Raw genomic sequence first — 16,607 nt, forward strand, 5'->3', positions numbered from 1 at the left:
ATGGGGTGAAAAAGGAAAGGGGGGGAAAAAAAGGAAGAGGCGTTGCAGCTATCCGCGTTGCTTTGCAACACGCTTCGCACTGGGGGTTTCCCAATGCTTTGGGGTGCTTTTGGGGTTGCAAAGTGCACCAGTTCAGCAGCATGAGGGTGCAAAGCTGCTGCTGACCTCAGCCCTGCAAGCCCCGAAAGCAGTGGGTATCTCCAACACATCTCCAAAACCTGACACCAGGAGCAACACAGCAGCTGCAAAACCTCAGCATCACCTTTGCGCTCCTGGTGACACGGGGAGCTCGGTGCTCACCCTGCTGCTCTGCTCTGAGCACCTTCCTGTGCTGCAGTGCCTTTGGGTTTTGTTTGTTTGTTTGTTGGTTGGTTGGTTTTTCTTTCTTTCTTTTTTTTTTTTTTTTTTTTTGCTTGTTTAACTGGAGGCTTCTGCAACACAACTAATTTTAGTTTTATAGTAGTGAGAACTGGAACGCGCCCAAGCCCTTCAGAGCGCAGTTATTATTATTAGATTTGGGTGCGTTGTGTTGCTTTATTTGAGGGCAGGAGCAAGCTGTGGGCACAGCGTGGGTCACAAGCACAGATCCTCCTGCATTTGCTTCTTTTGGGGTAACCTCTGTCACCACCACCCTAAAATCCTGCCCATGTCCCCAGTGGCCATGGTCCCAATATGGCACAGAGGTCCCCCAGTGGAGCGCTGCCATCGGAGCGTTCTTCCTCCATGCCCAGGACACGACACCAATATTCTCCTTCTGTTTATGATTTGCTTTTTCTGGGAAGAGGGCCAAGGGGAGAAAACCCATCAATCCCAGGCAACAAATTTAGCCTGCCCGGAGAATGCAAAAGTCTGCGGTCTCATTTATTTCTCCGCAGAGTAAACAAGAGTGACACTGCTGTAAATGCGAAGCGGAGCCAAAGCCCAGGCCTGAGCCCTGTCCTGCATGTGCTCCGAGCTGTGCTGCCCTGGGCCAGCTTTGGGGGATCCTCACCTGCTGCAGCCCAGCCGTGCTGGTGGCCCCATGGCTCTGTGTCACCTCCATGGCAGTGGCACGTCTCCAGCCCGGCTGCAGGCGGAGGGGCCGTGGGCTTAATCCAGTTACTGCAGATTATCCTACAAAGCAGCAGCTGCAGGGAGTAAGGGGATGGGGTGTGGGGAATGGAGATGGAGCTTTTCCATGGTGTGCATGCAGCTCTGCACCCAACGTGGGGCTTTGAGGCACAGCACGGGGACCCCAGCACGGACACAGTGAAAACAGGGGATGTCAGCCATACCTGGGGCACCCGTAGCCATCCAACACCCCCTGTGCCATGCGAGCGTCACAGTCTCTCCTCCTCCCACTGGACATGTGGGGGTCCATGGGGCATCTCTCCTCCTCCCTCATGGACATGGAGGGTCCATGGGGCACCTCTTCTTCTCCTCCATGGACAAAAAGGGTCCCAGTGGACATGCAGGGTCCGTGGAGCATCACTCCTCCTCCCATCGGACGTGGAGGATCCATGGGGCATCTCTCCTCCTCCCAATGGACATGGATGGTCTGTGGGGCATCTCTCTTCCTCCCCCACAGACCTGGAGGGTCCCAGTGGACATGGGGGGTCTGTGGGGCATTTCTCCTCCTCCCAACGGACACGGAAGGTCCATGGGGCATCTTTCCTCTTCCCAATGGACATGGTAGGTCCACGGGTCGTCTCTCCTCCTCCAACTGGACATGGGAGGTCCATGGGGCGGGCGGCGGTGTGGGGTCCATCCCCATCCCCACCGTAACCTTCGCCCCCATTGGGCCACCCCCCAACCCGGCCCTTCACACACAGCCGCACTCTTTGGCCGACAGCTCGTTGACGGTGTAGTAACGGTTGTAGGCATCCAAGAAGGACACATCATCATCGTAGGAGAGCGGCCTGCAGCAGGGCCGTGCGCGCACCTTCTCCTTCCTGATCTTCTTCCTGCTGCGCACGCTCTTCAGCGAGAGGTCGTAGTTCCTGATGGCTGCATCGCAGGTGCCGCTGCAGTAGCGGAACAACACGGTCTCATCTGACTCGTAGCCCAGGCCCAACTCGCTGACGCTCACCTCCAGCTCCTTCAGGGCGCAGGGTTTGTGGCGGGCGCGTGCCCGCTTCATGCGGTTGCCCGTTTTGGGGAAGAGGGGCAACTCGTGGCCACCCGAGTTCATGGCCTGGCTGTAGCGTTCCACCAGCGCCGAGATGAGCTGCCGGATCTCCCCTTCCGTGTAGCTCTCCAGCAGGCTGCTGTCTGCAAGAGAAGGGGCGGAAAGGGCAGCGTTCAGTGCCACAAAGCCAACCGTGCCACAAAGCGGCCGTGCATCAGAGGTGCGCAGGATCACAGAAGGTGGAGGGACAGACCCCCCTGCACGGGTAGATAGTGGTAGGATGAGGGGAAATAGCATTAAACTAACAGAGGGGAGATGATATAGGTTAGATTTGAGGAAGAAATCTTTTATCCAGAGGGTGGTGAGGTCCCAGCGCTGCTGCCCAGAGCTGTGGGTGCCCCATCTCTGGAGGTGCCACGGATGGGCACTGGGCAGCCTGAGCTGGTGAGGAGCACCCAGAGCAGAGGGGTACAACTGGATGATCCTTAAGGTCCAACCCAACGCTCCAACTCAACCGTTCCATGGTTCTGTGATCTTTAAGGCTCCTTCCAGTCAGCTCGTTCTGTGGCTCTATAAACCTTGAGGCCCCGTCCAACCCATCCTGTGACATTAAGCATGGGACTGAGACCCCAAGATGGGTTCCCCATTGTGCAAAAATGAAGACCCCACAAATAACCCCACCTTCCTCCTCTTCCCTCCTCCTCCTTTCTGTTTTCTACCCTGCCCAAAGCCATACCCTTCCCGGCACATTAAGTGCATGATTAGAAGTGGAGGGGAAAAGAAAGCATAATGAATATCTGCTGTGCTCATGGTTTCCAGCTGGCCGATGGCAGCAGTGCTGAGGGTGGGGATTGGGCAGCATGATGTGGGGTGCACACAGCAGTGGGGACACAGGGGCACCAGGCAGCACATGGGAACCAAAATTCCATGGTGGCATTGCCCCAACTTGCCAATGTGCAAAAAATTTTCCTGATCCCCGCTAAGAGATGATACTACAGAAAAGCCACCACGGAGTGGTGAAAAACTCCAGCAAATGTAATATTTGGGATGTTTTCCCATTGCTTGGTGGAAGGACTGCTCACCAGAACTGCATGCTGCACACACACAGCGTCCAACCGCAGCTGGCAGCATCCTTGTCCCCATGTCCTAACCCTGAGCCCAGGCTTTGTCCAACACAGCACTGGGGGAGGCACAGAGGAAAGCATAATTTGACAGCTTGTCATTGATTTCCAAATTTCAAACCAAAAAGAAGTTCCTCTGGTTTGGAATAAAAGCAAACACGCCTGGGATTTCCAGCAGCTGCGAAGGCGAAGGGGCGAGCGGCGCTCCGGGGGAAGTTGCTGCAGGATGGAGCTGCTTCCCTTTGCTCTCAGCTCCTGTTTGACATTTTGCGTTTTTAAAAATAGCGTGGCAATTAACAACAACAAAAAAAAGGCCCTTTGGAGAAAAAAGGAAAAAAAAAAAAAAAAAAAAAGCAGCTCTTAGCATGAAGATGAGCGTGAAGGTTTGCTGCCTTTTCCACGCGTGGTTTTCCTGGGATGCTCCCAACCCCGTGCTTTGCTAAACGCCCCCGACCCGCAGTGCAGGAGGAAGGGAGGGATGAGGTGGGGGCTGAGACAAAAGCAGCCCCTGTTGGTGTTGTGGGGCTGTGGGTGCTTACACTGGGAGAGCAGAGAGCTGTGGCGTGGCAGGGCCCGGGGGGGTCTCCGCGGAGCCACCGGCAGCGAGGAAGAGGAAGAGGAGGAGGAGGATGCCCGTGAGGCCAGCGAGGAAGGCAAGGGGCTGTATGTCCGGCTTCCGTTGAACATGTCTCTACAAACTAAAATGGATAACATGGAACTGAGGAGCATCGATGCAATGGCTGCAAACTTCCATACCTTCATCTTAGAGCAAGTCAGAACATTGAAACTCTGCAAAACAGGCAAAACAAATATCCTTATTACACTGCCTTTGCCCGGGGCCACCCCTCCCACCCCTGTCCCCACGGCTCAGGTTGGCCAACAGCCCCCTGCTGGGCTCCAGCCCATCCCCCTCTCTGCCCCCAGCAGGGGTCTGGATAGGACTGCAATGGGGAAACTGAGGCATGGGGTGTGGGCTGAGCAGGAGAAAGGTGCAGGTGGTTCATGGATGGGCTGTCCCCAGTGGTGACAATGGGGACAAGGGGATATTCTCGCCCCATGCAGCCCCAGCAGCAGGTGGCACGCGGGGTTTAAGCCTCCCTCTTGGTGGCTGGGTCTCTGCCTTGTCCTTGCATTGGGGCTGAGACTCTGGTAGGTGGCTGTGAGTGAAGGATGGGGAAACCCACAGGGAGGGGATCCCACACTGAGCCCCTCTGCTCTGCCTCCACCAGTGATGTGCACAGAGCCCAGATTGCAATGGGGAACGGGGTTGTGGTGCTTAACCTCCACCCAGATCCCTGCCCCAACAGCGCACCAACACGGCCACCCCCAAGCCCCAAAAACCAGCAAAACCACAAGAACTACCCTGCTCCATCCCAGCAGCGCTGGGGACTGAAATTCAGAGCTGCAGCACCTGAAGATCTCACATCACCCCAAAACCCTGGGGCAGCCAGGATGCCCTTACCTGACAGTGCTGGGATCTGTCCATCCAGAGCAGGTTGGACCTGGTGGGAGCTGATGGGTGCAGCCATTAAACCCCCATCACCGCCAGCCTTCGGAGAGCGGCGCTGACTCGCAGTCACCTCCCATCCCCTTTTTCTCATCTCAGCTCCTTGCAAACTCCAAACATTTCTCCTTTCTAAATAAATTTTCCACGGGGTGTCAGAGTTTGGGAGGAGGGTTTTGGGGGTGGGGGAAGAGAGAAGGGAAAGAAAAAAAAAAAAAAACACAACAAAACATAACCCGGTTTAGCAATATTTGCCAAATAGAATATACTGGGGGAAAAAAAAATGTTTATTTTAAAATGGAATTTGAGAGATTCACTTTTACCGTTACTGCAGAAAACAACCCTGAGAGCTGTGCAACTGCTGCCTCATTGCCAGCAACACTTTATTTTACAGGATGCAGCTAATTATGCGTTAACTAGCAGTAATTATACGCCCCGTAGGTTACGAGATAATTGTAGAACCCAGCCAGAGCCTAAATATTTTCAACTAGGCTATAAACAATGCCAAGATAGAAAAAGAATAGTTTGGCCATATAAGGAGGTAAGATCATGAAATCCCTCCGTGGTACCGGGAGGCAGCGCCGGAGCGACACGCACAACGCGCCGCGGTGCCGCGTTGGGCTGAGCACTTGTAGGGTGGATGGTGCCCCATGGGCTGTGCTGGGGAGGGTCATGGGAAGGCATCGAGTGGGTTTGCCCCATGGTTAATTGCGGTGTTTGGGGGATTTCAGGCTGAGAGCAATGAGGAGAGAAAGGGGAATGCATGCTGGAAACGCTCGTGGGCATCAAATAGGTGCGGTGAAGCAATGGGGGATGGCGTTGAGGCTTTGGATGCGGCGCTGTAGGGTTGGAGCTGGGCAGGACACAGCGTGGCCAAACCCAGGGAAGGGCTTCTGGCTCGTTCTGAGCCCGTAACATTTCAGCAGGGCGGGTTCAGCCTCGCACAGCCCGCACAAACACTCCTCTTTGGGCAGCCAGCAATTGTGGCCCCCACCCGCTTGCTGGTGACCTTTCCAAAAGCTGGATGGAACTCTGGCTCCAACGTACAAAACAATCAGAAACAAAAATGATTCATACAATCATAGAATCATAGAACGGCCTGGGTTGAAAAGGACCACAGTGATCATCTAATTACAACCCCCTGCTACTTGCAGGGTCACCAGCCACCAGACCAGGCTGCCCAGAGCCACATCCAGCCTGGCCTTGAATGCCTGCAGGGATGGGGCATCCACAGCCTCCTTGGGTAATTTTCAGTGTGATTCCAAGCTTTGCCTTTGGTTTCTCTCACTCTAAGCCCCAGACCTGTGGGGAAAGCAGAAATGCAAGGGGGAGAAAAGGAAAATCACACACACACACAGCTCACGGCCACGATTCTCCCACAGCTGATTCTGAACTGTGCCCTCTGATCCCTCTGGTTTCCACCTATCCTAAACCCAACCCCAATGATAACATTTTGCTGTGGCTGGATGACCCCACGCTGCCATGTGCTGGTGCCCAGCTACTCCCATAGGCATCATGGCTCTGCCACCCTGCACTGCCCCTTCCCCATCCCTACCCTTGAAGCTTCCATCCTCCCCCAGCAAAAGTCAGTGCTCCCTGAGCTGCCCATGGGCTCAGCATCTGCTGGGTTGGGTACCACGACGCTCTTCCCAGCCTGCCATGAGGTCCCATCTTGGTTACGCTGCTGCTGCTCCTCCTGGGCTCAACAAAAGGCCAAAGGCTGCACTTGGATTTTCTTCTGGAGAACAGCCCGAAAGCACTGCGCTCTCCCGAATTCTCCCGATAATCCATCAGTGCAGTGGTCCAGATCCAGCCGCACTGCGCCTGCTGCCAAGTGGGAAACTCGATCCTGCAGGAGGAAACCCTTCCCAGCAGCCCCACTCTGCAGGAGCCGAGCATCAAACTGAGCCCATGCTTCTCTGCATCCTCCCCAGAAAGCTCCACATCCCGAAGAACTGGAAACCTCACAAAAAATGATGGCCAGCAGCACAGCCGAGGCTCACTGCTTGCCTGAAAAGAAGCAGCCGATGATTTTGGCTCCCCTCTGCCCGGCGCTGGGGTGAGCTCCCTGCCCAGCTCCCATCTCAGCCCAAAGCATTGAGCCCTCGGTTCTGTGTGCTTCTCCAGTTCATCACCTCCCCCATTGCTCAGCAAAATGTAGAACCTATGGAGCTTGGCTTCTAGCTGGAGGTTTCTTCGCTCCGTCTCCCAAGCGCTGGAATTTCTCACGCCTGTCCCTGCTCAATGGGAGTGCAGCACTCCCATCCCATGGACTCGCCAACGCCCGCGGGCTGCATTGCATTCGGGACCGCGTGGGCTTCATCCACTCCTCACTCTCTCAGGTTCTCTCCTCCACGACCATTTCCAGCTGTTAAGCCAACTCACGTCGTCCTTCAGACTCCTCAGTGCTGAGGCGAGGGGAGAAGCCGAGCTTCATTTTTTACCCTAAATCCTTCTTTATGGCGGAGAGAGGGGGAAGAGGAGACGTGCGAACGTTCCGTCCTCGGGCTTTGAAGCCTAGAAGCCAGGGCGCCCAAAAGACATTATATTGTAAGTATGTCATAAATTTTCAGTCGATTCATGCTTCCGGGCATTGATTCATTATTTTCAAGCTCTCGGCCTCGGCCACAGCGCGAGAATGGATGAGGCCACGGAGTGGCCGAGGTTTTTGGCAACACGAAACACTTGGAAAGATCAAGGCCTTGACGGGACATCAGAGAGAGCTTCCACCTGCCACACTGTTTATTTTAGTGCCTTACATGGGAGCCAAGCTGCTTTGAAATCCCGGCTCCTCATGACTCACCCCGCAAGAATTAAACAATTTCCATCCCGGCTCCGTGCTGTGGCGGAGCAGCTGTGGTTCTTCCAGGCTCCTGGAGAAGCCAATGGATTGAGCAGCTCCCAGGGGTCCCAGCACCACCGGTGAGGATGGGGACAGTGTGGTGTTCAGACAGAATGTTCCTCAAATGGCCCCGAGTTGGTGAGATCCCCTCTGGAAGCGCAGCCCCTAAATGGCATCGCTGTGCCTGAGTGCTGTAGGTTGAGTGAGAAGGGCTGCAGTGGGGATGCCGGTGCTGCAGGGCCAGAACAGCCCCAAAGTGGCAAAACGCCCAAAATGGAGAGCATCAGAAGGATACATGCCCCAAACCCTGCTCTGAGCTTAATTAATTAGCATTAAGCGGATGCAGAGGAGAGAAAGAAAGAAGAGGTCCCGAATTCCGGCTCTATCTCAGGGTTGCTCTGTGCCAGCAGCCCCGTGGCAGACGGCAGCACCGTGCACAACGCACACGTGGGTTTGGGGCATCTCAGTGCCCACAGAGCCGTGCTGTCACCAATGCTCCCTTTCCCCTCGCTCCTCCCCAGCTCTCCCCATGCACTCTAAGTAAAACCAGAGCCCTGCGCTCCACATGGATCTGCTTTCCCAAAGTGAAAAGCAGCCCAAGGCGAGGAGCTGCAGAGCTCTCCACTTTCCCTCATTCCTCCCACGGGGCTGAGGACAGCCCCACAGCTCTGTGTGCCCAATCCATGGGGCAGCAGGGAGAGAGCCAGGAGGGTCAGGGTGGTGCAGCTGCATCCCTTGTCCCTACTACCACCTCTCCCAAGGGGCAGTTCCTTTTATGACCTTTATCCACTGATTCAATGGGTTTAACCAGCAGCAGAAGCCACCTTTTGTGCTAAGAGGTGGGAACGGAGAGGTAAAACTACGGGGAAATGTTTTGTGATTGCATTGCTCAGCATCAGCCGGAGCAGAGAGCGCGAATGCAGAATCACTCCTTTGAGGTGGGGGTAAACCAAGGATGTGAAACACAACGTGGTAGCAAAAGCACCGCACAGAAACGGCCCTTTGATGGTGGGCAGGAAAAGAAAACAGAGCATGGAAGCACTCCTGTCAACACCGGAGGATTCTCCCCAGAATCTTTACGTCCAACCTCAACAGGGAACACGCAGGCAAAGAGGAAATCAGTGCTAACGTGAGCCAAAAAACCACAAGTATGACAGCCCAGGCACCATAGGTGCTGGCAAATGGCGCTTCTCCAGCCCCAAATTTCCCACTCCTGCCAAAACCTGCTCTGAATGACAGCCCTTTTGGAGCGACGAACCAACCCTTCCAACGCTAAATAACCGCACGATGCCAGAAAGAGGTGGTTTGCTGAAGGAAACTAATTGCTGTGGCTTGTTTGAACAACCCCAGTGCCTGGGGAAATAGGGTTAAAAGCTTACATTTTGGCAGCGGGGCTGAGCTCGGGCCCCAGATGTGCTTTTCTCTGGGCCAATTTCGACACCACTGGTATCCACAGAACCTCCTCCTGCACTGAGGAAGTCACTATGGGACCCAGCGGGACCGGTGACACGGGAGAACACTGAGGAATGTGGTCCTAAAAGCAAGCAATGCCACCTCCAGCCCAGCACTGAGGCATCCCTCCGTCTGGCTGTCCCTTTTCCCCAAAATCTGCTGTTTTTGCACAGAAGGAGCTGGTTTGTCAAGGCGCCCGCCAGGGATTACAGTGCTTTGCTGAGGGCAGGGAGACCCGATAGAGGTTTGCAAATCCAATTTGCACTAAACCCTTCCAGTGGGTTTTGGACGGTGCACGGGATAACATCACATTAGCATTTAGCATCCGACTCCAGCAGCAGCTGCCGACATATTGAAGCACTTAGAGCTGCTCTGCAGCGACCGAACGAGGAATTCCTCCTGAGACGGCGACGGCGGAGTGCTGGGAAATGGAGATTTCGTGGAATCACAGAACATCCCAAGTTGGAAGGGATCATCAAGTCCACATTCTGCCTCCGCACGTGGTCACCAAAAATTCACACCGTATTTCTGAGTGCTTCCCGAACTTTGCTCCCCTTGCAAAGGAGGTGCATGCTGCCACGAGGAGCTGTAGGGCATAAGGGAGCTGTAGGTCCACCACGAGGAGATTTAAGGCCACCATGAGGAGCTGTAGGGCATAAGGGAGCTGTAGGTCCCCACCACGAGGAGCTGTAAGGCCAACATGAGGAGCTGGAGGGCCACCATGATGGAGCTGGAGGCCATAAAGAAGTTGTACAGTCACCAAGAGGAGCTAGAGGGCTGCCATGAGGAGCTGTAGGGCATAAGGGATCTGTAGGGCCACCATGATGGAGCCGTAGAGCAGCCATGAGGAGCTGTAGGGCGTAAGGGATCTGTAGGGCCACCACGAGGAGCTGTAGGGCTATCAGGATGGAGTTGTAGGGCCACCATGATGGAGCTGTCGGGACACCATGATGGAGCTGTAGGGCCACTGTGAGAAGCTGGAGGCCAAAAGGAACCTGTATGGCCATCAGGAAGGAGATGTAAGGCCACCATGGGGAGCTGCAGGCTGCCATGAGGAACCTGTAGGCCATAAGGGGGCTATAGGGCTGCCACGAAGAGGCTGCAGGCCACCATGAGTACTCCCTGTTTGCTCTTCTCTAAGCCAGACAAACTGAGGATCTCAGCCACTCCTCATGCTCTCTGAACCCTTTGCCATCTTGTTGCCCTCCTTTGGACACTCTCTAAAAGTTTTGAGTCCTTCCTGCCCACTGGCACACGTTCCCCTCCAGCTCCATTTCAGCAGCCCCAAAAGGTTGGTTTGGAGAAGGTTCAAAGCTGGGAGATGATGAGGGCTGCAGACAATGGGGAAAATCGGGGCAGGTGTGTGAAGCACAGTGGGTCAGGACTGCCTGGTCCTTTGTGTGCACGGACACCATCGTGGCAGCACCATGGCACTGTGCTCCTGTCTCCATGGGCAAACGGCCTGTGGGGTCAGGGTTTTCTATAGGAGGAGCTGAGCAGCTTCCATAAGTGCAGAGCTTTGCCCTCAAAGCCTCACCACCAGTGGTTCCAGGGTGGTGGCACTCATGTCTGTGCTGCCCAGAGCCACTTGGGATCAGATATGGCCTGGGCAAGACGAGGCAGACAGCAGCCATCTGTCCTTCCCCACCAGTGTCACTCTCCACAGCCACCCACCTGCCTCACACCAATGATCCCAACCCCAATGTCACGGGCTGCACCCCATACCTGCCTCATCCCCATGTCCCCAAGGGCTTCAAGCAGGGGCGCAGCACAGCCAGCATCCTGCAGGACCCCATCCACCACTGCCCCAGGAAGCTTGTGAGATGCTTGGAAGGCTCGTGCTGCCTTGCTGCTGGCTCCTTGCAGCCCTCTAAGCTGCTGTGGATGAGGGTGGACACCCAATGGGGGCATGGCTCTCATAGGGGCACAGGGCTGTGGCACTCGGCGCAGGCAATGACTGCCTCTTGCCTCCTCCTGCTGCTCCACTGCTGGCACCATCCTTCCCAGATGGCTCCACAGAGCTGCTAAGCCTCAAAAATGCAGTCTTAATAAGCCTGCACCACTTAACGAAGACAGCAGCTGGCCTGTAAAACCGCAGGCGAGCCGTTCTATAAGGGACAGCCCAGAGGGACAGGGCACAGTGCCTGCCCCAAGGGGTGTGGGTGAATTGGTTTGTCCCCCTGTCACCTGCTTTGATCCCCTGCCCTATGCGTGGGCATGACACCCATCTGTTCTGCCAAGGCAAGGCAACAGAGAGGGAAAAACCCAGGGGACTACGAAATGTCTCTGCTGGGAGCATCCCATGGCTGCTCCTCCCCGTGCTGCTGCTACTTGGGAACCACAGTGCCACCGTGTCATTGGATGCAGGGCCCACAACCCCAAATAGGAGTGGGGGCTTTGCCCCATCAGGGGGTCCCTAAGCCCATCAGCTCTTTAGAGGAGAGGATCAGAGAGCAACAACCACTGCAATTAATACACTGTGTGCTCCCTGCCCAGCCACAGCCAACAACAACATCATTGACAGCAGAAAGAAACCACCGAAAGCTGCACAGAAGCTGCTGCTGGTCACAATCTGAGCACTCGGTGCTTTTGCAGCTTTGCTGCTGGAGGAAGGCATGGAGGTGGGTGAGAGCAGCTCTCAGCCACGGGATGTGACCACGGAGCTGCTCCCAGCCCTGCAGTGGAGCTGCTTGCTCAGTCCATCCCCAAATCTCAGGGACTGTTTGCTTGCTTTGAGAGCTGCCATTTGCTCAGGGATGCATTTTTCCAGGAGATGAGCTTGCGGACCTCTTCACCCAACTAACATTGCCTGGAAAAACAGCCAAGGTGAAATAAAGGGCTCTCCAAAGCCCCACTATGGCAAATTCTGCTCCGGGGCAACTCAGTGCCAGGCATCACCCAGGAGAGCTCACAGTTTTGGTCTCAGCACTGCACGTCCCCACAGCCCAGACCCTGCAAGCTCAGCCTGGCCAATGTTCAAAGGAAACCTTTCCTGCTTGGAAAAAGATGTGGTTCCATCCAAATCAAAACACTTCACGAAAAGCAGCATTGATGGCACCAGCATTCCTTGTCAGGGGGCTGACAGGCTGGCGACGCGGCCTTTGAACAGCTGCAGGAGGAAATGCTTTTTTGTCATCGCTTGAGAACAACACGGTGGCAAACGACTGTTTCAGTTTAGCTCTTTGGAGTTACAGTGAGACCGTTTGGGGTTTCGTGACAAAGAAGTGAACAGAGCAAAACTGCTCGTGGCATTTCCTTTCCTGGGGCAGCGGCGGAAGGGCTGGCTCCTTCCCATGCTGGGGATGCTCCTTCACATGAGAGCATCCCTGTGGCACCGGCAGCAGCCAGCTTGTGTTTCTTTTCCCTTCTGCCACCTTCAGTGGGGAAAGACTGCTCCAAATCACTGAAAGAGATGCGCTGGAGGGGATTCCTTTGGTCTGATCTGCAAAGGATGGGGCTGGAGTAGAATGCTCGCCCAGATAAGGACATCAGCCGGCCCCAGAGCTGCATCCCTGCAGCATCTTTTGGGGATGCCAGTGGCATGGCAGAGAGCACGCAGCATCCTGATCCTGACCCCCCCACCAGAGCTGTCCCTGCGCTTAGTGAGAGCTCGGCTCCTGGCAGCAGGGCTGTGCACACGTGCTTTAGCTTGGAGCAGCATGGAAAGTGCCTGCGGCACCAGGGGAAAAAACACAGCAGTGAAACACAGTAACCCTGAGCCACGTGCCTGGCCCATCCATCCACCCCGCAGCATCCCCCGTCAGCCACCTCTCGGCCCCACTGGGTACCACAGGATGCTCCAGGGGAGGATGCTGCCATCACCAGGCAGCCCCAAACACAGCCCTGTGTTTGTGGGATTGCCACAGGATGGGCCTCCCTGGACAGAAAGCTGCGTGCCTAATGCCACCACGTCAGGCATGGGGACAGCCAAGGTGACACTGCTCTGATTACACTGCTGCATGGGCCAGGCTTGGGACCACAGGAGAGGCATTGCGCATCTCAGACCATCCCTTGCATTCATTCCGCTGTAGGTAGAAGCTGACCCACAAAGCACACCCCAGAGATGTGAGGTTGGCCCAGCAGCTCTGCCAGGGGATCCCACCGGGAGAGCAGGGAGCTGCTGAGCACCGAGCTGTGATTCACGGCTGCACCATGGGAGGGCACCCAGTGCAACCACCACCAGCCCCGCTCTGCACCCACCGAGCCCTCCCCCTGGAACCCAGGGGTGCTCCCAACCCAGGGACCCCCAGTTCCAGTGCCTGTATGTCCCTGGCTACGTCCCAATAAGCTGGGCCAGCTCCTGCATCCAACTCAGGGTGCTGCAAGGTGCTGGGTGCTCTCACCCACCCAAAATTTGCAGCCATGCGACATGAGAGCAGCCCGGTGCTGCAGGTGCCTCTGATCCGGTGCTGTTAAAAACAAACAAACCAAACACCATAAGATGTAGAAATGAAACAAAAAGAGTTGTTTTCCCCCAGCAGTGCTCCGGTGGGGACATGGGACAGCTGGCAGCCCTCCCTGTGCAGCAGGCAGGTGCCCGGCGATGTCCCTAAGGATGCTCACACCACAGCAGTGCCACATCCCAGTGTGGCATCGCCAGCTCCGCTTTGTCACCTGGATTTGGTGCTGCTTTGGGGCACACCTGGGCCCCAGATAAAGCCAGCAGCTTTAAAAATCAACGGGCAAACGAGTGTTTAAAACCTCTGAAAACGTCCCTTCAGGGCCCTCCCGTCCCCACCTGATTCCTCCGCCCCGCATCACGCCGCGTCTCCGCGCTTCTGCTGTTCGACCCGGCGGCGCACAGCAACGCAGGATCGGGGATTCGGGATCCACAGGTGAGCCCGCTGACAGAACCGGGACTTCAGCACGGGGCCGGGACTCACCCGGAGCTCCCGACCGCCCCTCCCGCCGCAACGCCCCGGCGCCGAGCTGCGGGTCGGCTCCCCGAGCAGCGATCGGATTTAAATCAGTGCCGGCCACGAGCTACCATATATGTGCAATAAAGACATCTGAGGTCTACGTTGTTTTGTTAAAGCCTTCGTACGGAGAGTGGGAAATTCCCTCCCTCGACGCCGCGCTGCCGTTGGCCTCCGATCCCCGCGGAGCTCCGGATGCCGAGGATCGGAGGGACCCGAGGAGGGCAGAGCCGGTTGGAGGTGACGGTGCGGCGGATCCTTTCCGTTTCTTAAGCTAATATTTAGACAGGACGCGTTTTCTCCCCTAACCCGAAAGCGCCGCACCACGAGCCGTCCGAGCCGCGTTTGCCTTTCTGCGCTGCGGGACGCCCTCCAACTATGAAGCAAACTCCTCCGGCAGCCCCAACGGCACCGGACGGGCGGGGGGCAGCGGGGGGCAGCCCGGTTCTGGAAGCACCGCTTCGTGGGGCGGCTCCGCTTGTTGGGCTCCGCTTGTTGGGTTCCAGGGGTGCGAGGGGACGGCGGCAGAGCCGGGACCGGGCTCGGGGGTGCGGGAAGGATCCGTGCGGGATCCGTGCAGGTGCTCCCGGTTCCACGGGGGGGTTTTCTTACCTGCAGGCCGGGCCGGTGCGCAGCGCTCAGCGGCGGCTCCGTGCTTGGACCGGGACGCGCGTGGGACCGGGAGCCGCCATCGGCGAGAAGCGGTGCGGTTCGGTTCGGTTCGCTGGTGCTGAGCCCGGCACGGCTCGGTTCGGCTGTGGCACGGCTGCAGCACGGCTCGGCTCAGCACGGAGCGGGGGGGGCTCGGCCACCGCCTCCTCCCCGCGGCGGGGGGCGGGTTTGGAGCGGGTCGGCTCCCGAGCCCCGCCCGGTCCCGCCTCCCTCCCCCCGGTCCCGAGCTGAGCTCCGGGCCGAGCTCCGGGGCCGCTCCCGGTGCCGCTCCGCACCCCGCGCATCGTTTGATCTAATCCGTAATTTCTTTTCTTTTACCGCTTCTCCGTTTGCCAAAGGGAACAAGAAATAGTTCGGAGAGATGGGGGTCCTCCATCCCCCGCGGAGCTCGGGGACGAGGAGCCGTGTGACAACCTCTGAGCCGTCAGCCCCCGGCCAGGCTGCAGCGATGCTCTAATATGGCGATTGGGGAGAAGTTATTTCTAATCGTAAAGAAATCCAGGTCAGCCAGACAAAGAGAGATGTCAAGGAATTGAAATCCTACCAGAAACACATCGAGTTTTAGGCAGACAGAGGCTCAAAGTGCTGCAGTTCCAAGGCCAGAGGGGACACCGGGCCCTGGCAGCTGATGGGACACGGGGTGACCTTGGGATGCTCCAGAAGAGCCAAGGACGTCCCCTCCCTTTATCTCAGCTGTCTCCTAATGGGACAAGCACTCCTCCAGCCAAATCCATGCCCATGTACTCACTGCAGCACTGCAGGACGGGTGGAAGCATCCCTGCTGCTCCCCTGTGACCGCAGAAAGCCAATTTAGCCAACAGAAAGAAGCAGAAAGTGATGTTTCTTTCAGGTTTGGTGACAAATAGCTGCTCCTGCTGCTCTCTGCCCTGCCATCATTACGCTCCAGAGTTAACACCCTCACCAGCAGCCCCCGCTTTGCTGCGCCCTCATGGCAGCCCCTCTTCACAGCCCCCAGCACCGGAGAACCCCCCCCTTCCCAATGTGGGAAAGCAGCAAGATGTGCAAACAGGCACTGCAGCAGCTTAATGACTTCTTTTTTTTTTTTCCCCCCCATTGTCCAGTCCTCCAGCCCCCCCAAAATGTTTGCTTTTGGAAGAAATGCGATCTGAGCGCCGGGTTGGCCGTTGTGCAACAAGGAGGGCGCAGGCTGGGGCAGGCTGGGATCAGGCTGTGTGCCCACCTGGGGCACCTGGCTGAGGGTTGGGGGGGTCCTGGCAGCCACCTGCACTTCCCTGAGCAAACAAACAAACAGAGACCCAGCGTTCACAGCACGGAGGAGGAGGGTGAAACTGAAATCCTGTTTGCTGGGATCGCTGAGGGGAAAGCAGCAGGAGGTAAAGAAAGCAAAGCTAATTGGCTTGGCGGTTAGGTGAGTTGGCAGCCAGCGGGATGCTTGCTTTTAGGGACAGATTAAAGCCAAGCTAAGTGTCACCCTTTGCACCTGGAGGTGTCCCCTCTGCTGTTTCCCAGGTTCCAGCTCAGCCTGGTTCCAGTGCAGCGTTATCAGGGGTTGGGGGTGAAGGATGCCTGAGCCCTGTGCTGCTCAGTGCTGGGGGTGAGCAGGGCACGTGCCTGGCATCCTCCTCTTAGCAGGAAGGAACACTGCACCGACATTCTGACTAACTTGCTGGGCTCGGGATCTGTCTGAAATAAATGGAGAAATGCTAAGAAGCAGCAGTGAGAATCCCCAAGCACCAGCTGCACGTGGAGCAGCACCTCCATCGCTCCTCTCCGCACTCTCCCATCCAAGCTGAGCACTGCCTGCTGGATACTGCAGCGTTGCATTGCAGTGTGAGCTCTGGAGACCAAAAAAGAGAGAAATCTGGTTGGGAAGGAACACAGGTGTCCTTCGAAAGCTAACCATGCTGGGCACCACCAAAGGGGCTGCTCTTGTGGGGGGTTCTCAGGAGGAAATGGCCATTGGTAATGGAGGGATTGGAGGTCTAGAAACTCAGCACTCCTCTATGGCATG

The 16,607-nt window shown here is 56.6% G+C and overlaps 1 protein-coding gene across 2 annotated transcripts; it reads right to left on the reverse strand.

The window, feature by feature from the left end:
• Positions 1–1,313: 1,313 nt before the first annotated feature.
• NRTN (neurturin) lies at positions 1,314–14,937 on the reverse strand. 2 transcript variants are annotated; one of them, XM_031604642.2, is made up of 4 exons: positions 14,555–14,937; positions 4,691–4,864; positions 3,768–3,926; positions 1,314–2,250 (listed from the first exon to the last, which is right to left on the reverse strand). In XM_031604642.2, the coding sequence occupies exons 2-4, from the start codon at positions 4,827–4,829 to the stop codon at positions 1,802–1,804; spliced, it is 747 nt and encodes a 248-aa protein (XP_031460502.2). In that variant the 5' UTR covers positions 4,830–4,864; positions 14,555–14,937; the 3' UTR covers positions 1,314–1,801. The 2 variants fall into 2 exon arrangements, with proteins under 2 accessions (XP_031460502.2, XP_031460503.2); XM_031604643.2 differs by lacking the exon at positions 14,555–14,937 and having other exon boundaries at positions 3,768–4,017; positions 4,691–4,830.
• Positions 14,938–16,607: the final 1,670 nt, after the last annotated feature.

The sequence above is a fragment of the Phasianus colchicus genome, chromosome 28, assembly GCF_987193195.1.
Source record: "Phasianus colchicus chromosome 28, bPhaCol1.hap1.1, whole genome shotgun sequence".
Lineage (NCBI taxonomy): Eukaryota > Metazoa > Chordata > Aves > Galliformes > Phasianidae > Phasianus > Phasianus colchicus.

Bases quoted from the DNA above. Each gene is read 5' to 3' on its own strand.
- NRTN (XM_031604642.2), bottom strand. From the start codon at position 4,829: ATGAGAAAAAGGGGATGGGAGGTGACTGCGAGTCAGCGCCGCTCTCCG. The intron at 3,927-4,690 runs GTAAGGGCATCC...TATCCATTTTAG, and splicing joins ACAGATCCCAGCACTGTCAG to TTTGTAGAGACATGTTCAAC. The intron at 2,251-3,767 runs GTAAGCACCCAC...CTTCTCTTGCAG, and splicing joins CAGCTCTCTGCTCTCCCAGT to ACAGCAGCCTGCTGGAGAGC.